The following is a 26,855-nucleotide window of genomic DNA, read 5'->3' as shown; positions in this document are numbered from 1 at the left end:
TCCATGAACACAAGATGCGTCCTTTTCCAGAGAGGTAACCCTGCTGAGGCTATAGGCAGAGGCCATGTTACAAATGGCCTTAAATGTCATGCAAATGAGCTGGAAGCTTGGGCCAGGCGGAATGTTTTAAGCTGGAAAGAAACCTGATCTGGTTTATATTTTTAGAAAACTCACCGGGGTAGGCCTTTGGAGGTTTGCTTAGAGGCCAAAGACAAAAGAGCCTGAGATTCAATAGGAGACTATTACCAGGTGAGAGATGATGTCTTTATCTAAGTTCTGCTGTCAAAAAGCCAGGTGAGAGGACCGACAGGCCTGACTAGTCATAGATTTAGAAGGTTAGTTCTGGCTAATCAAAGATTTACTGTAATAAAAACAGATTAGAATGTTTACTTTTGGACTTACCCAGGATGGTGTCTGCTTTTGGTTCTCTTTTGTGAAGTGGGGAAGAGTCACATGATTAGGTGATGGATAGAGGTTGGCATAAGACCATTTCCAACGCTGAGGGGGATGAGCAATGGGAGAGACTTCTCACTGCAGACGAAGAAGGAAACCAAGTATGTTCAGGTAAGTTGTTGGCACTTCTCAGGACACGATCTGTAGTGTGTCTTTGATGAAATTATTTGTGGCGTTTTGGGAAAGTAATAATTTTAATAAAGTAAGGGTTAAAAATGTCCTATGCTTATGAAAAGAGAATGTTTCTGTTTATGACTAGTGACAAATGCAGCAACAAGAATCATTTATGCAATGAGATTGAAGTTTGCAGGAAATTTTTTGTGGTTAACGCTTCTGCAAATTCTTTTCAGTTCCCACATTGTCAGAGTCAGCTTCTGGAAGAGGTAACTCAGCTTGTGAGACCATAGAGAGCCACTGGAAAACACTCCATCTCTGTGAACATGGAAATCCAGTGAGCTGTGTTTACTTTCTTTCTTTTGCTCCATAAAAGAATGGAATACAAACATTTCCCCTCGTGACTAACACAGGTTCTTTTCTTCACTAAACTTTAGTCAGGCTCCTGAATCTTCTCCTAGCCCCATCTGTGCACTTTCTTGTGAAATCTAGTTTTAGCAAGAACCTGCTAAGTCTGTTTAGCAAGAACCTTACCCCTTTACACCAGAGGTTTCCTCTTAGTAATTTGCCATCCACAACCTCCATCCTGACCCCCGGCTGGAAACTTCCAATGGGGTGTGCTATGTTTGGAGTTGAGTCCAATCCCCTTTGGCAAGACCCCATTGCAGTGGTCCTTATACCCCACCCCCGTCATCATGGTCCCCCTTGAATAAGGTCTGCCTCATTGTCTTCAACAAGTGTTATCAAGTAATTTTTTCTTTAACATATCCAAGGAGATGGGATGAGTAAGGACCATACAGCCAGATAGAAGCTGTTGTCAGGGTTCTAGTTTTCCGTGCCCGGTGGTGATTTTAAGGGTGTTTATTATATTATTATTGTTATTATTATTAGTTGATAGAAGTCCTTACATAGACACCTGATGAGAGCATATCATGAACCAAGAATTGTGATTAATCTCTTTCTGAGCCCCTAAAGTCTAATTTTTTAAAAAAGAAGAAAAGAAAAAAGCAAAGAGAAAAAAAAGAAAAAACCCTCCCTAACACAAGGGAGGGTAGGTAGCTAGGGTGGAGCAAACAAGGGGGCTTACTAGATGAGAACCAGAATCCTGGAAACTTATCTTTCCAGGAATTTTCCCAGGTGTTCCTACATCACCACCCCTCTTACCTCCCCCTAGAACCCCTCTATTTATTTTCTTTCATAAAAGACTTTGTTGGCTGTTCCACTTTGGGTTTTAATATGAAAACTTGGCTCCCTGTTACTCCTGTGGTAGAGAAGGTAGTTATTTTCATTATCTATGTGTAACATAATCATGTAAAATAATAATAAACACCCTTGAAACTACTACCCAACATGGAAATTTGAACCTTACCACATGATTCTAACAAATTGAGTATGAAACAACTTCAAATAATTGTGTATTTCTCCTCATAACTTATATTGGATTAAGTTTAATAACACATAATAAAAAATGCCAAAATAACAATAACTTGAAAAAAATTTTTTAACCTTCTCATGTAAAAGAAGTCTGGAAGTAGGAGGTCTGGGACTGGTCTAGGGCATGAGAGCACCTTCTCAAGCTCCTTTCCTGCGCCAGATCCAGCTCTCAGCAGTCTTATATAGACTTCCAACATTCCTAATGACCAACTCCTTGAGAGCAGGACACACATCTCATTCTTATCTCATGCTCATCCATGTGTACTGTTGGCACTATGTCAGAACAATTCTTCAATAAATATTGGTTGTAAGACTAGAGGATGGATGGATGCCCAGGGGGATGGATGTAACATTCTAAGGGAACTTCGTATCTACTGTCAGCTATGCTGACACACATGAGATGAAATCGTGTGAACATTCATTGGCTTTACTGCTATACCTTGTGACCACTGAATAGACCTTTTAGAGCGGGTGTCTGCAAACCAGACAGTAAATATTTTCGACTTTGTGGGTCATGAGGTCTCTGTCACAACTGTTCAACTCTTCTGCTGTTGCCTGATTGCAGCCATAGACAATATGTAAATGAATGACCATGTCTCAATAAGACTGAAATTTGAATTTTACATAATTGTCACGTCTCAAAATATTCTTCTTTTTAGTTTTTAACCATTTAATATTGTAAAAAACCATTCTGACCTTGTGGGCTGCACAAAAACAGGCAGTGAATTGCAGTTTGCTAACGTCTGGTCTAGAAAGGCAAGCTGACCTAGAATCAGAAGCCTGGAGCAAGGCAGTGAAACTCCAGTGGGAACCCTTCAAAGAAGGGAGAGACCAGGGAACACGGCTGTCTATGTCTTCTCTTTCGAGCCCATCTTTTTCCTCCCCAGGGTCATTCCACATCTCTTTCTTACGTCCCCTTCCTCATTGTTTTCAACCAATGTGCAAGTTTCTTATACCTCCAGTGCTCTCTCTCTCAGGACCATTTGTGTTTAAGTAGGTTTCCGGAAGACGGAAAAACATTCGAGGCCCAAAGTCACAGCTTTCCAATGAAGGGCTGTCGTGCATTGAGATATATCATTTCATGAATGCAAATAATCTCTCTGTACTACCTGATGAAATATAATGCTGGCTTCTATTTCCCTCTCTAAAGAAACATGCTTCCTGTTTGCACGACCTGGGGGTGACCCTGAAGGCAGGAACAGATTTATACACAGATGCTTGAATGAGCAGTAAAGACCTATCTGAGGGGTGAAACGCATTCTGTAGTTCTCATTTGGACACTGAGTTGGCTTGAGACCTCACTCCTCTTTTAAGAAGTGCCTAGACTTTAGGTAGTTTCGCTCATAATATGTGAATGAAATAAAAATTATAATTCACGACTGGTCACATCTTCAAATACCATTTAAATTAGCACTTATTATATACTTAGTGAATACTTAGCACTTTCACAATAAACACTAAGTTATCTTGTTCAGTATCACCTAATTACAAATAGGATCTTTTATTAAACCTCTGTGGTCTATTAACTGAATCGTTTCTAACAGATGAAGCCCAGAAATGATCTCTCAATGTATGAAAGCCCTTCATTACTAATTACAGCCACTTTTCAGATTTCTCCTTCAAGATTCTCTTCTCCCTTTGCCTGGCTCTCTCTTCTAGATGTTCTGTAAGAAGTGTCAGAATTACCAGGTAGAACCAGGAGTTCATATTCATTTGCCATTCACTGAGGAGAAGAATAAAGGGAGGAGCTCATGGGAGGGGAGTGCTGGGATGGGAGTAGAGACTATGGGAAATGATCAGGGACAGCAAGGGAGCAAGCCACATAAAAATCTAGAGGAAGAGTGTTGCAAGCAGAGAGAACAGCAGGTGTGAGGCCCTAAGGTGGGAGTAGGTTTGGTGTATTTGAGGAACAGCAGGGGCCAGTGTGGCTAGGGTAGAGGCAAAGGAAGAAGGTGGTTGGATGGGAAGCCAGAGCAGGAGCCAGCAGCCACATACTGTAGGAGCTTTCTGGTGATTATAAGAACTTCGGCTTTGCTGTGAGTGAAATATACCTAGCTCTGATCTGCCCTTAGAAAGTATGTCTGGTGCTCTTCGAGAGAACATCGAAATCCACGAATGGTCCAGCCTTGACTCTATACACAGAACACCAGCCACTGGCTGATAACGACTTCAATTTATTAGGTGCCATTTACGTCATCCAGAAGATGTCACAGCGAATGAGCTCAATGCTGTTACAATGCCCTGAGCCTCCGGATACAGGTTAAACACTCCATTTATCTCTGGCAAAATCTAGAAGCAATAGGAAGGAGTAAGAAGCCACATAGCGTGGGGAAAAAACCACAGCTTTGGAGACAGGCAAAGCCTCTGCAGAAAAAAGACCTAAATTTGAATCTGAACTCTGCCACTTACTAGCTGTATAACTTTATGCAAATTCATAACCTTTTTGAGCCTCAGTTTTCTTAACTTGGAATAGTAATAGTAGCTTCCTTCTAAGATTGTTGTACTAAATTTAGAGTTGTACTGAATATTGAGTACTAAAATAATGTGAATTATGTGTTTTGCACAGAACCTCCCTAGCAAACAAACATTCCATTATTTTTTTTTTTTGAGGAAGATTAGCCTTGAGCTAATATCTGCTGCCAATTCTCCTCTTTTTGCTGAGGAAGACTGGCCCTGAGCTAACATCCATGCCCATCTTCCTCTGCTTTACATGTGGGAGGCCTGCCACAGCATGGCTGGATAAGCGGTGCATAAGTCTGCACCTGGGATCTGAACTGGAAAACCCCAGGCCGCCAAAGCAGAGCACGCACACTCAACCACTGCACCACCAGGCCAGCCCTTCACCACTCCGTTATTAACTAGTAGACTAGACTGACACTCTCTATCACTTGGGTAAGATCATTCCTTTGACCAAACCTCAATTGTTCCATCTGTAAGATGGGTATGATACTATCTATCCGCCAAAATTAAGGGTTAGGGGTGGATACTGCTTCAGACTGTTAATCTAAAAATAAAGAGCCAAAATGAGAGGCAGAGAGGTGTTTATTTGGTGATTACAGAATTGCAATTTGGGGTACACGGATTTGGGTGGCGAACTGAATAGTGTCCCGCTAGGGAGTAAAAGGGGCTTTAAAAGGCAAAGAAGAGAGGTTGTATTACAAAGAATTTTAATTGCAACTGGAGGCAGAGAGCTAGTCTTGGCTAAACATCCATTCACTATTGATTCTATCTTCAGAAAGTCCACAATCCTCAGTGTTCGGGGCCAGGATGGCCAGTCTCCTGCTGACTTCTCAAACAATTGCTTATAAAACAATTGCCTTTTTGGCTCAGTCCCAAGGTTTGGCCCAATCCCAGGTTCAAGACAGCAAGGCAGTTTCTCTGGAAAGGCAGCTCCCATCCCATTTTAAAATGGCTCCACTATAGTTAATTTTGACAAGACTCAAACGAACCACCAAAGCCGCTCCTGGGAGAGACTGACAGGTAAGTGGAAAGAGTCACAGACCTAAATCCCCTGCCTGGCTAGGTGATTTGGTTAGACCAAACCGTTCTGCTTTTTAATAAATGTTTACATTTCTGGCTTTTGGAATAAGGGTTGCACTTGGCAAATTATCCTCTCAACTTTTCTTCCTCATTTGCAAACTAAGGACGATAGTCTCTAAGCACAGGAGTGAAGTGAAAGCTATAGGGATGTTCATAAGGCGCCTGGTATAACGCTGGGTACGGTGGTTTTGCGGGTGCAAGTGGTGTCCACTATTATTCTTATTATCGGCAAAAACAAATCCCTCCAGCAGAGAACACCCTTGACGGCCAGCTGGGATTGTAACAGCACAGGGACCTAATCCTTCCAGCGTTTCAACTTCCTCTGAGCCTGCTTTTCCCTCTCTGCCCATCAGTTGGCGCCTTTTGCCGGTCCCTTTTTCCCCCAAGCTGGCTTTGGGGGCTGCGGTTGCTCCGCAGCAATCAGGTCACATGGCCTGCATGAGCGCGGGGACCCCGCGCTGGAGCTGCGCCGCTGGAGGTGATGCTTCGGCGCGCACCCAAACCGCGCTGCGCCGGCGTTCCTGCAACTCAGGGTCCGGCCCTGTGGTTCCTCCGTGGGGATGAGGCAGCCAGCCGGAGCGACACCAGAGGCGGCCGTCTGCGTGCGCAGGGGACGGAGCTGACCGCCCCCATCGGGTAGGTTTCTGCTGCGCACTATCTGCCCAGCCCCTTAGGCATCGTGACCCGAGCGCCCACCCCGGAGAGAATGAGAGGAGGGGATGAAGATTAGGGGTGGTCACGGCTGGCACGGGGAGAGTAGCTGCGGGGCTGGCACGGCCCGGGAGGGCCTGCGCCCCCGGCTGTGCGCTCTGGGCAGGCGGGCTTCGCTGCAGCCCCGCCCGGGCGCCGGCCGCGTCCATCCGGAGGACTGCGGGGACCCCAGCAGGGCGTTTCCCGCGCGGCCGGGGCCGGCAGCGCAGGGATGAAAGAGTGTCGCCTGGGTCGGCTGCGCAGCGAGGCCGACAGGAAGGCGCGAGCCGGGCGCGTGCGAGCCCAGGTAAGAGCCCGGCTTCTGCCCAGCCTGGCGGGGCCGAACAGCCTCGGGGCCGACCGCCTAATGGCCGCTCGCGGCGCGCCGATAACGCGCTGCTGTAGCTGAGAGGCGTTTCTGCCGGCGACCTCGCAGCCCTGGGGCGGGGGAAGGACGACCCGGCAGAGAAAGGCATCCCTCCCAGCTCCGGGAAAGACCAGCTGAAGGCAGCCAGCGCAGCGATCGAGACCCTTAGCTTAGGCCTATGGGTGGGGAAACTGAGGCCCAAGCACGGCGGGGACTGCCCAAGGTCAGCGGCAGACGCTGGATCCGGGACTCTGCTCTTCCGCTCCCATTCATTCTCTTTCCACAAGGGATAGTTAGAGCCACCTACGCTGGTCTCGCCCTTTTCCTGGCCTCTCGGCGCAGGCGTTGCCGGTGCCGCACTGCGCTCCACCCGCGATGTTCCCAGGCGAGAACTCCTGCAGGGTGGGTGTGACCCAGGGATCCCCTGCTAGTCTGGTGCTCTCCCCCGGAGACCGGAGACCGCAGGGCGACTCCAATGATGCTCTCACTATGCAGACCATTAGCAAAACCTGCAGGCGTGTGTGCGTGTGCATGTGCGCGCGTATTTCCCCAAGAGAACTAGACCCTGTAAGGGGGAATAGCTTGTTTTAGGAGAGCATTTCTAGAGTGTATTGCACCCGGTACTTTAGAAGGTAAGAAGAGAAAACTATGTCTAACACCTACCATTATTAAAATTATTATAATTTTTTAAAGGGTAAGCTTATTACAAAACATTTAGGAAACAGAAAAATGTAAAGGAGAAAATAAAGATAACTTAAAACATCGTCTAGATTGTTGAGAGTTTCTGGATATCTTCTTAAAATTTTCCCTGCATATACACATTTAAACCAATAACATGGACAAAAATAGGATCTTGCTTTAATTTGCATGTCTGATTACCCAGGGGGAATCAACCCTTTTTCTCTGTGTATTGGCCTTTTGCATCTGTGTGAGTGAATTGACTGTTAATTCTTTTGCCCCTTTTTCAGTTGGAGTGTCTTTTTGTTCCTCATTTTCAAGCACTCTTTATATATTGTACATTAAAGTAGTAATTCAGTCCTATATGTTGCATGGTCTTTCCCAGTTTGCTTAATGTTTTTGTCATGTTTTCATCTTTGATCATATACAAGTTTAACTTTTTAATTTAGTCAAGTCTATTATTCATTTTCTTTTTGGTTTCTGCTTGAGGATCTTGCTGAGAAAGGCCTTTCTTCACCCAAGTTTATATAAATATTCTCCTGTATTTTCTTGAGGTACTTTTAAGCTTTTGTTCATAAATGTTAATGTGGGATTTTATTCTAGCTTTAGTTGTAAAGTGGAGAACTAGTTTACTTTTCCTGAGTGGCTAGCCAGTTGCTGCAAAACTATTAAGATCATTTTTTTACCCCTGATTTAAATTGCTACAACTATGATAGATTGATTTCTTACATATTTGTATCCGTTTGTGAATTTTTGCACGTCTACTTATCAGTATATTTTGGTGCCATTGCCATGTTATTATAATTACTTACGTTTTATAATAGGTTTAGTATCTAGTTAGGCAGATTCTCTCGTTACACAGTATCATCATTTTCCTGGCTTTTTAAAAAAATCAATTTTATTGAGGTATAGTTTACATACAATAAAATGCACCATTTAAATGTATATTTTGATGAATTTTGTCAAATGTAACCGCCATCACAATAAAAAATTATGGAGCACTGCGTAAACTTGATGTCATCATTGCACAGGGGCCATGCTAATCTTTGATATATCCTTCCAATTTAGTCTGTGTGCCAGCAAAGCGAGCATTTCCTAGCAGTTTTTATTGGTATTAGCTCTAGATGATCTTTAGAATACTTTAGTCAAGTTAACCAACCTCTCTCCATTCCACCAAGAGAAACGAACAAAATCATGTTTAGACTTGTACTGGAGTTTTGATAACAAAGGTCCTGGGAGTAGGGACCTTAGAGGAGAGACTGAGAGTAGAGACTGTCATGTTCACCACCCCGGTGCCTGGCACAAGATGCGGTATTTGCTGAATTGAATGTTTACTAAGGATCATAAAAGTAATACATGCTCTTTGCAGAAGCTGGAAAACAAAACAGGAAACCTCCATCCCTCATACCTTCATCCCTCATACCTTTATCTCTCCTTCACTAAATTATACTCCACATTAAAAGTGAAATGATCATACTGTGTACATTTTTCACCAATTCGCATTGACATAGTTGGCATTTTTCCCTTAGGGACTTTTCTAATCTACTTGATTTGCTATAACAAAATACCATAGACTGAGTGGCTTAAACAGCAGAAACATTGATCTCTCTCAGTTCTGGAGACTGAGAGTCACATCAGGGTGCCCACATAGTTGGGTTCTGGTGAGGCCATCTTCCCGGTTCACAGACGGTCATCTTCCCGCACTGTGTGCTCACTGGCAGAGAGCAGAGAGAGGAAGCAAGCTCTCCCCTATCGATTCTTATGAGGGCACTAATCCCACCAGGAGAATTCCATGGGCATGACCTAATTACCTCCCAAAGACACCATCTCCAGATGCCGTCACATTGGGGATTAGGGTGTTAATGTATGAACTTGAGGGGAACACAAACATTCGGTCCATAAGAGATCTAGCTAAGACTTTTAAAATATCAGTATATTTAAACCTTTCTCTTTTTGATGTCTCCATATCATCCCCTTGTATAATTACCTAAAAATCTGTTCCCTGTTGCTGGGCATTTCCTTTCCCTGTAGTTCATCCTTCCTTCTTCCTCTCCTTTCCTCCCCCTCTTTGTCTCTCTCTCTTTCTTACTGTCACAAACCAAACGGCCATGAACATTCCTTGTCCATCTTTGGTAGCAGGGGTTACCATTTCTGCAGGGTGGATTTCTAGAAGTGGAATTTCTGCATCAAAAGAGATGCACATACAAAATTTTTATGCATACCATCTGGACTTACCCTTCAAAGATTGCACCAATTTATATGAAAGTGCCCATTTGCCGAACTGGGCCGCTCCTTATTGAGGTAAATCGAATTGTCATTATGTTAAATATAGAGATTAATTTTGGAGAAAGAGACCTTTATCTCCTCTTTCATTAGTGCGGCTCGCCAATTGGGAAAATGTTATTTTTCTCCGTTTATTAAAGACTTTTTTAGTGTCCTTCAGTAGAATTTTATAGTATGTGTGTATATTCTGCATATTTCTTAAATTTATTCCTAGGTATTTTAGGGTTTTTTTTTTTTTTTTTTTACATTTTGACTAGGATCTTTTATCCCAGTAATTAATTTAGTGATTGTCCAATTAACTGAAAGCATTTTATATATATAGTGTGTATATATAATATTACATATTGTTTTTGCATATTAATTCTGTTACCAACCACATTCTGCAAGTCTGTTACCATTTCTAATGGTTTTCCAGCTGATTTTCTTGGGTTCCCAATCTGTGCAGAGACGATGTTGCATATTGTTTGAGAACATGGGGTCTGGAACCAGACTGCCTAGGTTCAAGTTTTGCCATCCACTTAAAAGGTTTGTTAACCTTGAGAACAAGTTAATTATGCCTTAGTTTTTTCAGGTGTAAAATGGGCTCAATGATAGTACTTCTCTTAGGCTTTTTAAGGGGATCAATGAGATGCTTAGAACACTGCCTAGCACATAATTAGTGCTCAGCCAGCATTTTCCAATAAGTTGACCTCTGCACATTGTGTGACGAGGCTCTGTGATACTCCCAATTTTATAGCTGAGGAATTGAGGCCCAGAGAGGTCAAATGACTTGAGTGCGGTAATTTCTTTGTTCCACAAACGCTGAGCGTCTTCTCTGCATGGAGTACTGAGCTGGGTCTGAGAGGGGAACCAAAGATAAATCAGACTGAATCTACTAACAAGGGATTTGTAAGTCCAATTTGGGCATAAATCAAGGGCCATGAATAAAGCCATGGAAGGCAGCAGGCATTGGAGGAAAAACATGGGCTTTGAAGTTTGTCCTGTGTTTGAATTTCTTGCTTTCAACTTGGTAGCATCTATTTTTTTGATCTAAACGGGATTAGTTCCCTTGCTATTTGAGAGTCGCTATTTTGGTAAGAAGAAATAGATGTAAGAGTCTAATGCAGACCGTGGATATGTAGTAAGAGCTTTTAATAAGTGGTAGCTAGAAATAGATAGAGTCTAAAGTAGAAAGTGACAAATGAATATCCTGGGGGGAAAGTTCATATAAAGGATCCCAGCACTTGAGGAAAAAAATGATTATTTCTGGTTGGGGGAGATCAGGGTTGGCTTTTGGAAGAGGTCCCTTTTTAGCTGATTCTTGATAGTCGATTTAGCCTGTGTGAGGAGAAGAAGTGGGTCTGGAAAAACAGCTGGAACTGGATTGTGAAAAATCTTGGCAAAGCACTTGGGCTTTATTCTACACTGATTGAGCAATCATTGAACAGTTCTACGGAAAGGAGTGCCATGTTCAGACCTGTGCTTCAGAGTATCTGATGGATGCTGATAATGTAAAACATTACCATCATTCGTACAGTCTTGTGTCTGACAAAGCTTTCAGAGCCATTGTCTCATTTCATCTTCACAATGCCTCCATAAATGAGATATTTTTTATTTTCCTGTTTTGCAGAGAGGCAAAATAGTCTCAGAGAGATCTAATGGACCTGCTTAGTGGGTGCTGGGACCAGAACTGGACCAAGAGCTTTTGGCTTCAAATCTGTTGCTCATTCTGGAAGTCAGAAGCCTAGTTAGGAGCCTGTTGTGGTCAGCTGGCCTGGAGTTGATAGACGTAACTAGGGCTAGGACTCGGCAGTGAAGAAGGGCATGGCGAGGGGAGGGGAGGAGAGGAAAGAGACATGGGGGGGACCATGGAGGTAGAATAGCAACGACTTGGGAAGTGACTGGATAGGGGTGAGAAGTCAGAACTTACCAGTCTTTTGGACCCAGGTGCCTGAGAGAGTAGTGGTGTCATTCAAGTAGGAGGGCAGACGTGAGAAACATGGACCATTCTCAGTGCTTCTCTCCTGACACTCACTCAGCCTGGTGTTCTGCCTCCTGTATGCTTAGGGCCCCTTCAGTTTCATTTTTAGAAGCTGCACTAAAATGAAACTGTCATTGTTGATCCATTTATTCATCCTAGCCATATTTCATGTTCATTTCTTGGCGTCTTTGTCCTTTACTGTCTTCCCTGTGCCCTCCAGCCTACACATGGTAACAGGCATAATCTAGTTTAGGAAATGGTTTTGTTTCAAAGTGCACTTGCAAGACATAGATAAGAAGAATTCGTTAATCATTGTTCCATAGAATTGGGGCTGTAGGGGTGAAGTTGTTTCCAGGCCAACTTACAGATGCCAGTCACTCCACAGCATTGCTGAAGTGTGGGCCTGAGCCGGTGACATCATGGGTGACTGTGAGATTCTGGAAAAGGCTATCAGAGTGATAATATAGACATAGCCCACCTACTGTACCACCCACATGATTGGGCTGGGAGTAGAGAACTCCTTCCCCCAAACTACCAATGGAAAATCCTGTGTTTTCATGTCTCTTGCCCCAATGCCAGTTATCTTAAAACCAGATCAGTAAAGTGAAATAAATTACATGTGGCCTTGGACACCACACTCCACTGCGCAGCAATTCATTAAATCCTTTCAGAAAATGTTTTAGGAGCTGGCCCGGTGGCACAGCGGTTAAGTGTGCACATTCCACTTTGGTGGCCCGGGTTTCGCCAGTTCGGATCCCGGGTGCGGACATGGCACCGCTTGGCACGTCATGCTGTGGTGGTCATCCCACCTATAAAGTAGAGGAAGATGGGCATGGATGTTAGCTCAGAGCCAGGCTTCCTCAGCGAAAAGAGGAGGATTGGCAGCAGTTAGCTCAGGGCTAATCTTCCTCAAAAAAAAAAAAAAAGAACAGGAAAGAAAATGTTTTAAAAAGCAAACTAGAACATAGTCTTGAATGCCTACATAACTGTGTGACGGGATTTTAGGCAAATCTGTCATCTAATCATTGAATGAAGGGTCTGATTCCAGCTCCCATGGCCCACGGTTGGTATCCTAGATTGGATTATTGTTCAAGGTATTTTCTGCTCCTCCCTGGAGAGTTGTGTATTTCCCTAATTATTGACTTCAGGCTTGGCCATATGTCTTTTAGTACCCCCTTCTTGCTGGAAAATTACATATCTCTGCTCTGTTGAACTTGAGTTATGATGTGACTTGCTCTGGTCAGTGAAATACAGGTGAACATATGTGTCATTTTTGAGCTGTGGCTTTGAGAGCCAGTTTGTGGTTCACCCTCTGTCTGCTTTCCCTCTGCCACAAAATCAGCAATGTTCAGGGAAGAGGCAGTTCCATCTACCTGGGTCCTGGAGGGCAAATGACATGGAGCAGGGTCACAGTTGACCCCTAATGGACAAGTAACATGAGCAAGAATAAAATCTCAGTTCTTATAAACCCCTGAGGTTTGGGGGTCATTATTGTGGCCTGTCCTAACTCATACAGTGTATTAATGATGTGGTGGGGCTGGATGCCTTGTGAGTATTCTAGAAATTTCCCAGACTCTGAGCAAAATGCTAGATCCTTTCTCTTTTCCTGAGGGGTTAGAAAAATGGCCTGCTGCTTTTCTTTTCTGTTGAATCTTGGCTTTCCCCTTCCTCTGCTCTGTGGGAGGAGTAAATTTCCCTGCCCCATTGTTTTCGCCAGTGGATGGTGAGTGGCCTTGATCTATGGCATGCTTAAGTGAGGCTGTAAATGTAGCTGTGTATTTTGACTCATATGCAGCTGCCGTGCACCAAAAGAGCATGCCCCAGCTGGCTGGTTCTTCTGCAACTCGACCTGGAATCAGAGGTATGTCAACAATCTGGTTCTGACCTGCAGCCTGGAGCTGACGCCCGCCGAGCCACAGCTATCCACGTACTGGTGAGCAAGAAATGCACGTTGTTACTGTAAGCTATGGAGATCTAAGGCTGTTTACGACCCCAGCAAGAGCTGATCTGTGGAGGCAGGGACTGTGTGCCCTGAGCTGCATCCCTGTTCTTCCCTGATCGTTAGTAAAATGGCAGTCTCACCATGTTTTTAAAGCTGGGGCTTTCTGATGTGTTAATGATTTTATTGCCCCCACTGGGGAGTTGCCTGGGATTAAACGTCTTTACATCAGCACTAGGCGCTTCAGTTTCTGTCACCTGCCAGAGGGGAGAGAGAGTCAGGAGCCTGGGCTGTCAGGGGGAAGGGCCGGGCCTGAGAGCAGCAGCCCAGGGTGGCTTGGACAGTAGAAGTTCATCTCCTTAACTTCTACTGCCCCATATGAATCCTGAAATCTGAGGAGAATCATCATGCTTGCTTCATGGACATGGCTTCAAGAAAGTCCTCTCCTCCTTTATCTTCCTGGAACATACAAGCCTCTTTGGACAGAAATTCTGGAGCCAGGCCAGCAAGCACACCAGGCTCCTGAGCAAGATCCTGGAAAATAAAGCAAAAAGCCACCGGCTTGGGAGGACTTGGTGCCTTCAGGGCCTCTCCAGTCTTCTCTGGGTTTAAGGATGTGCCCTGTCAGTTTGCCTAGTCACTAAATATCTGTGGACTTGCCTTTCATGTGACAAGGAGCTAGGTACAGGGTATCCATAATAATCAAAATCAAAACAAATACTCCTTTCCTTCGTGAGGGTGTGTTCTGACGGAGGAGGCCAACCAAACCAAGGGTCAGGAAGGAATCTAACAAGCTACTGTTACAGGTGAAATGGGTGGGAGGGTGATGATATTTACGTGAAATATATTAAAATTTAAGATTTATTTCCTATAAGTCAGTACCTTTAATTCAAAAGGTGCAGACAGGTACAATAGGGCCCCTTATCTTCAGAGGATACGCTCCAAGCCCCCCAGTGGCTGCCTGAAACTAGATAGTACCAGACCCATATATACCATGGTCTTTCCTATACATATGTACTTGAGGTGCGACAGCAAAACTAGCACGAATTTCTTTTTCCTTCTTCACAATGTCATGGATAGAAGTTTCGTTCTTACCATAAATCTTAGTAACCTCAGCATACAATTTTTTTTCTTTCCTTATTAGTCGAGAACTTTCACCTTTTCACTTAAAGGAAGCACTTTCCGGCTTCTCTTTAGTGTATCTGAACTGCCATCATCACTGTTCTTGCACTTTGAGTCCAAAATTAAGAAAAATAAGGGTTACTAGAACACAAGCACTGCGATATCCAGATAGTCGATCTGATAACGGAGATGGCTCCTAAGTGACTAACGGGCGGGATTCGCTGGACAAAGGGATGATTCACATCTTGGGCAGGACAGAGCAGGACAGCTCGAGATTTCATCACACTACTCAGAATGGTGCACAGTTAAAACTTATGAATTCTTTATTTCTGGAATTTTCCATTAATGTTTTTGGACCACGATTGACTGCACGTAGCTGAAACCGCGGAACTCAAAACTGCAGATAAGGGAGGACGACTACTGTATTTAGTACAATGTTTCCATCCCGCCCCAGCCCCTAAGCCACCCAGTTCTCCTCTTTGGAGGCAAAGTTGCCAGTCTCTAGTATATTCTTCCAGACATAGCCTATGTATATGCATATATAGGCAAGTACGTTTGTGTATATTTTCCCCCTTTTTTTCAGAAATGGTAGCATGATGTACATACATACTTTTCTATGTCTTCTTTAACTGAAAATATCTTAAAAATTTACAATTTCTGTATATAAAGACTTTGGTTACTTTTTTTTAAATCTTTTTTTTGTCTTTTGGTGAGAACACAAGTTCTACGTTTTTAGCAAATTTCAGTTATACGATACACTGTTATCAACTATAGTCACCATGTTATACATTAGATCCTCAGACTTTATTCATCCGATAACTGAAAGTCTGTACCCTTTGACCAACTTCTGCCTGTCCCACCACCCCCCAGCCCCTGGCAACCGCCATTCTGCTCGCTGTTTCTATGAGTTTGACTTTTTTTTTAGTGTCCACATATAAGTGGTATGATGCAGTATTTGTCTTTATTTGTCTGATTTCACTTAGCGTAATGCCCTCTAGGTTCATCCATATTGTCACAAATGGTAGGATTTCCTTCTTCTTTTTTTTTTAAGGCTGAATAATATTCCATTGCATATGTATAACACATATTTTTTATCCATTCATCTGTCAATGGACACAAATTGTTTCTGTACCTTGGTTGTTGTGAATAATGCTGCAATGGACATGGGGTACAGATACCTCTTCAAAATAGTGACTTTGTTTCCTTTAGATATATACCCAGAAGTGGGATTGCTGGATCACATGTTCTATTTTTTCTTTCTTTCTTTTTTTTTTCTTTCTTTCTGAGGAAGATTTGGCCTGAGCTGACATCTGTAGCCAATCCTCTTTTGCTTGAGGAAGATCCTCCCTGAGTTAACATCTGTGGCTATCTTCCCCTATTTTGTATGTGGGTCGCCGCCACAGCATGGCCACTGAAGAGTGGTGTAGGTCTGCACCCCGGAACTGAACCCCGTTTGCCGAAACAGAGTGCACCTAACTTAACCACTAGGCCACAGGGCTGGCCCCTATTTTTAATTTCTTGAGCAACCTCCATACTGTTTTCCATATAGTGACTGTACCAGATTATGTTCCAACCGACAGTGTACAAGAGTTCCCTTTCTCCACATCCTTGCTAGCACTTGTTATCTCTTGTCTTTTTGATACTAAACATCTTAACAGGTGTGAGGTGATATTTCATTGTGGTTTTGATTTGAGTTTTCCTGATGACCAGTGTTGTTGAGCACCTTTTCATGTATGTATTGGCCATTTGTATGCCTTTGGAAAAATGTCTATTCAGGTCCTTTGCTCATTTTTAAATAATTGGGTTATTTGTTTGTTTGTTTGTTTCTTTGTTTTGCTATTGAGTTGTATAACTTCCTTGTATATTTTGGATATTAACCCCTTGTATAATATGTGGATTAAAAATATTTTCTTCCATTCTATAGGTTGCCTGTTCATTTTGTTGATAGTTTCCTTTGCTGTGCAGAAGCTTTTTAGCTTGATGTAGTCCCACTTGTTATTTTTGCTTTTTTTGCCTCTGCCTTTGTTGTCAAACCCAAAAAATCATTGCCGAGACCAGTGTCAAAGAGCTTACCTCCTGTATTTCCTTCTAGGAGTTTTATGATTTCAGTTCTTAAATTCAAGTCTTTAATCCATTTTGAGTTGATTCTTGTGAGTGGCATAAGACTGGGGTCCAGTTTCATTCTTTCACATATGGCTATCCAGTTTCCCCAATACCATTTGTTGAAGAGACTATCCTTTCCCTGTTGTATATTCTTGTTTCCTTTGTTGTAAATTAATTGACTGTGTATGCAAGGATTTGTTGCTGGGGTGTCTGTTCTGTTCCATTGGTCTGTATGTCTGTTTTTGTGCCAGTACCATATTGTTTTGATTACCGTAGCTTTGTAAGATAGTTTGAAATCAGGAAGTGTGATGACTCCAGCTTTGTTCTTCTTGCTCAGAATTGCTTTAGCTATTCAGGGTCTTTTGTGGGTCTATAAAGATTTTAGAATCTATTTCTGTGGAAAATGCCATTGGAATTTTAATAGAGATTGCACTGAATTTGTAGATCACTCTGGGTACTATGGACATTTTAACAATATTAATTCTTCCCATCCATGAACATGGACTATCTTTCTATTTATTTCTGCCTTTAATTTCTTTCATCGTTGTCTTAAAATTCTTAGTGTACAGATCTTTCACCTCGGTTAAATTTATTCCTAAGTATTTTATTTTTTTTTAATGCATTGTAAAAGCAATTTTTTTCTTAATTTCTCTTTCTGATAGTTCCGTGTTAGTGTATAGATGTGCAACTGATTATTGTATATTGATCTTATATCCTACAACTTTACTGAATTCACTTATTGGTTCTAACAGTTGAGTCATGTACCATAGGCTATCAGAGCCAGGTGATCCAAGGGCTTATCCTCTCAAGCAGCTGCCGCAAAAGCTGGGACAGTTATTGTCATTGGAGGAAGCCCGTGGGGGAAGTGCCTACAGGCTTCCCTGGGCTCCAGGAGGATCGCAACCAGCTCCTAGATGAGTCCTCAGTTAGAAACTGGACCCTCAGGCAGCAGCTTGTAAAGTACCCAGTCCAACCTCTTCCAGGGAGAAACTGGGAAATGGGTGTTTTTTGCTGGCTCCTTCAGCACTGAGCCCTGGGGGGATGCCAGTGGTGAGTGCCCACTACCCGTTAAGAACTGCTGCTTTCTTTGCTATGGTCTTGTTGGTCTTGTTGATATAAGTCCCATCGGCTTTCAGCGCTAAGTGTTTTAGGGGCTCATCCCTCAGATGGGAGTCTTAAAAGTTGAAGTGCTAGATAGTGATCCAAACCCTTCACTCCTTAGGGAGAAACTGGGAGTTGTGAGTTCTCTTCCAATTGTATGGCACTATACCAGGGGTGGGTTTTAGGGTGAGAATGTGTCTCAGCCTTTCCTATTTGTTGATGTGGGTATTTTCTCATTTCCCTGATATATAGGAGTCACTCAGCTAATTTCCCATCTAGGAGATTGTCTAAACAATGAGAAAAATCTATGTGAAGAGGCAGGGAAGGTGGGAGAATAAGAATGTTTCAGAGTGAGGGAGTTGTGTGAGCAAAGGCCAGCAGATGGGCAAGAGCTTAGCATAGTCGGTGTTCTGAAGGAAGATCAGTGTGTCTAGAGCTGCCCTGCTCACTGGCCACATGTGGCTGTTGAGCACTTGAAATGTGGCTGGTCTGAATTGAGATATGCTGGAAGTGTACAATACACTGTGGATTTCAAAGACTTAGTATACAAAAAAGAGCATAGAATACCTCAGTAATAATTTTCTATATTGTTTCGTGTTGATGTATTGTATTAAAAAATATTATTAAAATTAATTTCATCTGTTTCTTTTTTATTGTGGCTGCTAGAAACATTTAAATTACATCCGTAGCTTGCATTATATCTCTATTGGACAGAGCTAGAGCGTGGGTTGGTAAACTGCCAGCCACGCAGGCCAAATTTGGCCTACACTCTGTTTTTATGTGGCTGAAGCACTGAAAATAGTTTTTACATTTTTAGAGTTTTTTGTTTTGTTTTTTGCTAGCCTCTTGGAGTTTATTTTCCACTTGTGCAGAAAGCACACAGTTATGGGATGTCGGGAAGGCTCCCATGGGGCTTGGATAGTGAAGGGCCTGGTTCTCTCAATTTCCCTTTCAGCGTTTTGCCCAGCTGCGTCTCATTGCTGCAGCCCGCCCAGTCTCCGGTGGGGCCGGAGGGAGTGAAGGGCTCTGACCAGCCCAGCACCTCCGGAAGCTCGAGGCTGGCCGTGGCCACGCGGGACGCGGCCTGGCGTTGGTTTTGCCAGGCTGGCCTCCAGGCTGCTTCCTCTTGGCTTCACAGGCCGGGTCACCGTGATCATGTGCTGGAGGCCTGGGGAGATCCTAGTGCTCTGGGGCCTCCAACTCCGTGGCCCTAAACAGGAGCATGGAATTCCCGAAAAAGCAGCTCGCCCACCAGTGCCCCGGGTCGGCTTTGGGGAGACCGGGCTGGGGGAGATGGCTTGTCCGGGGTACTCTGTACTTCCACAGCAGCTGTCACTGGAAGTGGAACCCAGGAGGCACAGCAGTAGGCGTGGGTGGTAGTAGTTGTGGGTGGCCAGGAGCGAGGCGCCCAAGGGGATAGACATCTTGCTGTTGCTTGTGGCCTGGGGGAAACATCAGCAGTGACTCCTCATGGGCCTCGGCGCACGATCGTGGGTGGCACGGATCCCTGGTGGGGGGAATGGTGCACTAGGCCTCAGAAGTATTTGCAGAGTCTGCGGTTGGCCACTCCACAGCCGACACCCCTGTGGGGTCTCAGAGAGTTTTTTAAAAGTCTAAGGAGAATATGCAACAGAGATAGTATGTGGCCCAAAGAGTCTAAAATATTTACTGTCCAGCCCTTTACAGAAAAATATTGTTAACCTCTAGGCTAGAGCAACTTGAGAAAGCAGGGCAGTAGAACAAGATGACAGAGGAAGGTGGGGTCAGGATCGTAAGGGGCCTGTGGGCCGTGGTAAAAAATTTGGATTTTATTATAAGAGCAGTGGGAAGCTAGAGAAGAGTTTTAAGCAGGAGAATGACATGATCAGATTTATATTTTTAAATAATTGTCTGTGTGCACACACATGCAGCTACACACACACACACACCCATATATATATATATACTCCTTAAACATCCCACCCCGGGACTTATCTGGACTAAAGAGTGTCACATTCTTGCCTTATCAAAAGCTGTCACTGGAACAGGGTGTTGAGGGAGAGTGGTTAGCAGTTTTATACCACCTACAGAACTCTGCATTGTCATCATAATCACATTGTCATCTTAGCACTTGATATGTGCCTGGCATTTTCCAAGCTGCAGGCCTTATCTTGTTGACTGTATTTTGCTCTGTCTGCTACGTGGATACAGCTCTTTTGGGTGATAGCAAAGGCAGGGGGAACCGTGAGCAGAAAGCCCCCTGAGTGACTCCATTCCCAAGGCCAACTTTCCACGAGTGGGTCCTCGGCTTCCGCTAGTAGTGACGTGGAACTGGCTAGGCCACGTGGATGTGCAGTCTGATGATTAATTAACTCTGTTGACCTGAGCAGATCACGTGGAACAACAGGCAGTCTGTGGTACCCTGGAAGTTCACAAACCAGCAAGCCTGGGGTTGCACTACTAGTCAAAGCTTTCCCTGCTTTTTCTCTCTGTAGGTACCTTCCAGATCTCTTACTAGTACTGGAAAAGTCTGTCTCACCTCTGGGATCCCACAGTATAATCTCCTTCTGTTGCTGAAGTGGGACATGTCTCTCTACTTCCTTGAATTACTATGCCGTCATACAGTAGAGAGAGGTTTGGTATTCTACACGACTCTAGTGGGCAGGGTTGGTTGACTGCTGTAATAGGCAAATCCAAATATCATTAGTGACTGGACACAGCGGTTTATGTATTACTTACAACACAGCCCAACCTAGGTTGGGAGGGTGCTGAGAGATGAGCAGTGGGAGTGACCTCTGTTCCATGCAGTCATTCAAAGACCCAGGCTCCTCCCTTCTGGTGGCTCTACTCTCCTCTAGATCCAAGGCTGTCCATTCAGCTGGTAGATGGAGAAAAAGTTGAGAAGGCACATCTACTCTCTACCACCTTGGACCAGAAGTCACACCTGTCGCTTTGCTCACATGTTACTGACAAGCCCCGGTTACATGACCTCACCTGGAAGAAGACGAGCTAGGAGCTGTGGTCTTTCTGTATGCCCAAGAAGGGGAGAACACGGATATGAGGGCACTGGAGACAGGACCCCAATAACCTTTATGGTACCTGGGCAGCCCTTCTTTCAAGATAACTCACATGCTAGGCAGTTTTTTCCTAAATGTGTGCAATGTGTGCAGACTTTACCAGCTTCTGAGGTAAGAGGTTTACCTTCAATTCCGTAGACACCACTTCATTTTGCATTGACGTTACTGGTGTTATACTGGCTTTGTCCTTTCAACTCTGTTTTTTGGTGTGAGTCTGTTTTGCCTCAGGTCGTTAGGCCTGCTTAACTCCTAAGATGTTACTTGAGTTTATACATGTGGATTTATTTTAATGGCATTTTTACTCTATGCCTGACCTCAGGCCTGCACTGTAAGTCATCGTGTCATGAACATTCCTTTCTGGACCAGGCTGGGAGCAACTATCTTCTCCATCTTCATCTCTGCCAACCTTTCCCTCTCTCACTGAAAACTGCTCGTGGATCTTCCTTCAGAGAGTTCCTCCCTCCCAAAGCCTGGGGCTCCAGACTTTACTGGCATTGGGAGATCCTTTCTCTCACTGGTTCCCATGGCAGTTCTGTGAAAAATAAAAAGGGAGAACAATCAGGATTAAATTAATATGCAATTTTTATGTATAGTTGCATGAGATTAGAGAAATAAGAATGGAAGATCTTGACAAAGACATTTCTGGAAATCCTAAATAGTCCTTTTCTTGTTTGAGATGTGCAGAAAAGACAGTTTTCAAAAAGTACTATGCACAGTCAACAAGTTCTTACTATGCACTTTTAGTGAAACTTACTTTAAATGTGTATTTCCTTCACATCAAGAGTTGCTTTTTTGCATCTACTTTAAGAACCCGTGTCTGTGTTGCTGCTGAATTGAAATAATGATTTTATTAGCCTACCTGGTGATTTCCTTTGTAAACCTAACTAAACATCTGTAGGCATGGAGACTTGGTTGAATGTACCAAAGTTTCATTACTCATAGAAATAAAAGAATCCCAGAGATCATTAACAGACAACAAAGATCAGTTTACTGGAGAACATACTTCTGAGTCTCTACTAGCTAGGATTAGATTAGAATTTCTAGGATTAGAATTTCTGGTTTGATCCGTGCTAAATTCTGTCCCTGAATTTTTTACACTCTCGTTTACCATTCGCTACTTCCTCTCTCTTTAGGTTTGACTTGTGCTGATTTTGGCCTGCGTTCCAGGATGGTTTGTTCTTGGGACCAGACCTGACCAGAAGTTGACCTCATGAGCACATCAACCTCTCCAGCTGCCATGCTCCTGCGGAGGCTGAGGCGACTCTCCTGGGGCAGTACTGCTGTGCAACTCTTCATCTTAACAGTGGTGACGTTTGGCCTGCTGGCCCCCTTGGCGTGTCACCGGCTTCTGCACTCTTACTTCTATCTGCGTCATTGGCATCTGAACCAAATGAGCCAAGAGTTCCTGCAACAAAGCTTGAAAGAAGGTGAAGCTGCTCTCCACTACTTTGAGGAGCTGCCCTCTGCCAATGGCTCAGTGCCCATCGTCTGGCAGGCCACCCCCCGCCCCTGGCTGGTCATCACTATCATCACTGTGGACAGGCAACCTGGCTTCCACTATGTCTTGCAGGTGGTATCCCAGTTCCACCGGCTTCTTCAACAGTGTGGCCCCCAGTGCGAGGGGCACCAACTCTTCCTGTGCAACGTGGAGCGCAGTGTGAGCCATTTTGATGCTAAGCTGCTGTCCAAGTATGTCCCCGTGGCCAACCGATATGAGGGCACTGAGGATGATTACGGCGACGACCCTTCGACCAACTCATTTGAGAAAGAGAAACAGGACTATGTCTATTGCCTTGAGTCCTCCCTGCAGACCTACAACCCAGACTACGTTCTGATGGTAGAAGACGACGCCGTCCCGGAAGAGCAGATCTTCCCAGTCTTAGAGCACCTTCTGCGGGCTCGCTTCTCTGAGCCGCATCTCAGAGATGCCCTTTATCTAAAGCTCTATCATCCTGAGAGGCTCCAGCACTACATCAACCCAGAGCCCATGCGGATCTTGGAGTGGGTCGGCGTGGGCATGTTGCTGGGCCCCTTACTAACCTGGATATACATGCGGTTTGCCAGCCGTCCAGGGTTTAGCTGGCCCGTCATGCTCTTCTTCTCCTTGTATAGCATGGGTCTGGTGGAACTGGTGGGCCGGCACTATTTCCTGGAACTGCGGCGACTGAGTCCTTCCCTATACAACGTGGTCCCTGCTTCCCAGTGTTGCACCCCGGCCATGCTCTTCCCTGCCCCTGCAGCCCGCCGGACCCTCACCTACCTGTCCCAGGTGTACTGCCATAAGGGCTTTGGCAAGGACATGGCCCTTTACTCACTGTTGAGGGCCAAGGGGGAGCGGGCCTACGTGGTGGAGCCCAACCTCGTGAAACACATCGGGCTCTTCTCCAGCCTGCGGTACAACTTTCATCCCAGTCTGCTCTAGCATGCCAAGAAATGCCTTTCTGAAATTGGCCACTTCTTGGAGATTCAAATATTGAGCTCTTTATTTGCACATGGTTGCTTGCAGATATTTCATTGTTTAATGTCACTAGGGATATAGACGCTGGGACAGCTAAGGAACGTACCAGTCGAGAACACTGGCCTTGGTAATACTCTGGCAGGAGCAGCAGTTCACCAGGGGTGCGGACCTCTCTCCCTCCACACAGCCACGCTGCCTCATGCAGTCTGACTCGCCCAATGAGGGGGCGTTTAAATACCAGTTATATTCTCCAGTTGTTTTCAGCTCTGCTTTGTGGTAGAGTTTGTGGCTGCCAAAAATATTGTGCACAGTGGTATGACTTTTAGGATTTTAAGGGTAGAATTTGGTGAAAGGTGAGATCCTTTTGAATTGATTGCTTCCTCATTGGGCATGAGAATGGATGTATGTTTAGAATATATGTTCAAAGAGGCAGGACCATATGGATAGACTCCGTTTGTTTCCTGGTGTAATAAAAGCCGTGAAGTGCCCAGCATCTTTGAGGCAGGTGATCTGGCTGCTGGTACCTGGCGTTTTCTTTTCCACTCATCTGTGGTGCACTGATAATCAGTATTGTTAGTGAGACCTTTAAGCAAGATCTGGAAGCACCTTCTGGATCATCAAAGTCAGATTGCGTATGTTTTGTAATGATTTAATATTGAAGATTTGTATCACGTTGATTCTTTGAAAATTGGACATTGTAGAATGATATAGAATGGGTGAGCTCTTTACTAGCAGATCCTTGTCCCTAACTTTGCTGGCTAACCGTTTACCCTCATTTCTTTTTCTTCTAGATAGCATGACGTCATAGGAGAAAAAACATGGACTGTGAAGTCGGAAGACCTGAATTTTTATTTCAGATCTCTGCCATGTCCTAGTGGTGTGAACTTGGGCAAGTCATAATCACTCTGAGTCTCAGTTTCTTCACTGTAAAGTGGGGATGGTGATACCTACCTTTTAACGTTGGCTTGGGGGTTAAATGACAGAATGTACATAGAACGCCTAGCAAGTGCCTCACCCATAGAGGACACTCGGCAAATATTTGATCTTTTCTCTCCTGTAGTAAGTATGTAAAACTCGAGTGTATTTTGGATAAAGACATTAGTGATATTGTTTGAGGCATGAGATGGGGCATAGGGCTGACACCTCTGAAGTAGCCATTCCAGACCACATGCTGCTGGAATAAAGGCTGACTCTTCATTTTGACCTCTGAAGGATATGCAGCTCCGCTTTCATCCAAGCCAAAAATAGAGATTGTTCATTCAAACTGGAAATGATCTGAGGCTCCTCTTGAGCTTATTCTAAGACTAGCATCTGAAAACTAACTTTTCTCAAAAGTTGCAAATAAATGTCCTTTGCTGATACTTAACAAACCAGGGCCAATAAGTCCCTTGATGAGGATGCATGATGACTTTAGAGTTCAAGCAGTTGTCCAGTCTGTTCCCACACCACATCTTTGGTTGGCTTTTAAATTTCCACGGTGAGCTTCTGTTTTGGGATCTGCTCAAGAATACCGAGGAAGGGGGCTGGCCTGGCGGCACAGCGGTTGAGTTTGCACACTCCAGTTCGGGTCCAGGCATGGACCTGCACACTGCTCATCAAGCCATGCTGTGGCAGCCGTCCCACATATAAAACGGAGGAAGATGGGCACAGATGTTGGCTCAGGGCCAATCTTAGCAAAAAGAGGAGGATTGGCAGTGGATGTTAGTTCAGGGCTAATCTTCCTCAATAAAAAAAAAATAATACCAAGGGAGGATGCAGGGGTTCATCCCCACGTTTTATAGATGAACAAACTGAGATCCAGAGATGTTAAATGACTTATTCTGGTTCAGGGGGAGAGCCAAGACTGGAACATAGCTCTTCTGACTTCCAGCCCTTGCATTTTTTTTCTTGACCATGTTAATTTTATAGATATCTATGTAGTCCTATTTCCTTTTGTAAAATCTGATTGTCACCCAGATTAAATAATGTCTCTGTAAGCTAAAAGGGTGGAACTCGTTGTCATGTTGGTCGTGAGGAACAAGCAGATATCAGTGTGTGTTGTGTCGTTCCAGTGAGCTGTTATGTATCCTCTAGGAATGTCCAAAGTGATCAGAGCTGCTAGATGACTGATTAAGATGTTCAGATTCAACTCCTTCGTTCCTCCTCTCGCAGTAACTAGTCTGTGCCCATGTTTGAGAACAGAGCTAAACCAGCCTAGAAGTCATTCGAGTTTGATTGGGTCTCCACATGAAAATTTTTTGCCCAATGACAGGAGAGCCACATCTAAGCTAGCCAGGCCCAAGATAGGGAATCATTGCTGGTTTCTATTTCTGCTCTTTCTAATTCAGTTGTCTCCTGCGTGCAGACATCCCCTCCTCTGGCTCCTTCGTTCTGGATGGCTAAGGCCGTCCTGGCCTTATCTGATTTCTCTACCTACACTCTAAGGCATCTTACCCCATTGATCTTAACTAGCCTGCTGTCCTTGGATATTTGCATTTTCTGCAAATGCAGGCTCACTTTTGCCCTTTTCTCCTTGCCTACCTCTGGATCTTCCTCTCCTTTGTCCTTCACTCCTAGAGTCTAATTTTTGTATGTTGTCCTTGATTAGGACAGCTGGCAGCTTTATCCCAAAACTTAAGTCTCTCGTTTAATCCTAAGCAAGGGGGCTGGAGGAGAACTAAAGTCCCATTACTATATCAAGGGACATAGGTTACCAACAGGGTGAAGGTTTCTAACAGTCCTGCTCACCTTTCAGAGTTTAAATTATAGTCAGGCCTAAGAAGCTCCCATTTGTGACAGAGTGTTTTTGTATAAACATATCAGTTAAAATAAAAGCACCCATTCCAGTGAGACGTCCTGGGAAGACTTTTGTCATTCTCTCTTGTTTCTGTGGATGGATTTTGTGGATGTGGCAAATAGTGACACACACACACACACACACACACACAGATATCCCATTGTGGAGTCCCAAGGTCACCATTCAAAAGTATGGGCCGTTTGCTTAAATTCATAACTGATTTTGTTGTGTTTTTTAAAGGGAAATATTTAAATTATGCATTCTTTTTTATGGTTATTTAAAGGAAAAATGGTGAGAATATTACAGTGCAACTGGAGAACACCAATGGGATTAATATAATGGTAGAATTAATCTAATGTACCTTGGATACACTCCTCATTTGGGAGAATTTATTTAATTGGTAACTCAGTTTGGGTGGCAAGGCATTCTATTGGAGTTGATTACTGCGGCATTTTATATATACTACGATGCATTGTGAGTTACAGAACATATGATATAAAATTGGGTAATTTTAAGTCACATGAACCATTTGGATATTTTTATCCTCACTGCAATGAATTTGCTGAGAAATGCTCATTAACTGGCAGTGTTTTTCTTAAGGTTGGATTTTATTTGGAACCCCTTTGTGTCAAAGATGGCTGGAAATTTAATAGTCCAAATGGCAAAAAAAGTGCTGAATCTGTAGAATTGCTGAGGAGGTCTGCCGTGGCTTGCAGCCACCGCAGGTCCTGGAGTGCAGCATTGTTGTGAATCATCACTCTGCAATAAAGGGGAATGTTTG

At 44.1% G+C, this 26,855-nt stretch overlaps 2 protein-coding genes and 1 non-coding gene across 11 annotated transcripts; 1 reads left to right on the top strand and 2 right to left on the bottom strand.

Moving 5' to 3' along the window:
* Positions 1–466: 466 nt before the first annotated feature.
* On the top strand, positions 467–26,855 carry PGAP4 (post-GPI attachment to proteins GalNAc transferase 4). 9 transcript variants are annotated; one of them, XM_046686228.1, is made up of 3 exons: positions 499–564; positions 804–904; positions 21,974–26,855. In XM_046686228.1, exon 3 carries the CDS (start codon positions 22,051–22,053, stop codon positions 23,260–23,262), a length of 1,212 nt encoding a protein of 403 aa, XP_046542184.1. In that variant the 5' UTR covers positions 499–564; positions 804–904; positions 21,974–22,050; the 3' UTR covers positions 23,263–26,855. The 9 variants fall into 9 exon arrangements, with proteins under 9 accessions (XP_046542175.1, XP_046542184.1, XP_046542193.1 ...); XM_046686219.1 differs by lacking the exon at positions 804–904 and having other exon boundaries at positions 467–564; XM_046686237.1 differs by lacking the exons at positions 499–564; positions 804–904 and adding an exon at positions 5,414–5,481.
* On the bottom strand, positions 8,264–8,366 carry LOC124231603 (U6 spliceosomal RNA). The gene has a single exon (XR_006886613.1). It is a non-coding gene; the product is annotated as a U6 spliceosomal RNA (small nuclear RNA).
* LOC124245622 (pancreatic progenitor cell differentiation and proliferation factor-like) lies at positions 18,759–19,208 on the bottom strand. The gene has a single exon (XM_046673167.1). The coding sequence runs from the start codon at positions 19,206–19,208 to the stop codon at positions 18,759–18,761; it is 450 nt and encodes a 149-aa protein (XP_046529123.1).

This window comes from Equus quagga, chromosome 1 (genome assembly GCF_021613505.1).
Source record: "Equus quagga isolate Etosha38 chromosome 1, UCLA_HA_Equagga_1.0, whole genome shotgun sequence".
In the NCBI taxonomy this organism is placed as follows: Eukaryota; Metazoa; Chordata; class Mammalia; order Perissodactyla; family Equidae; genus Equus; species Equus quagga.
This window is presented reverse-complemented; position numbering and strand designations above follow the sequence as displayed.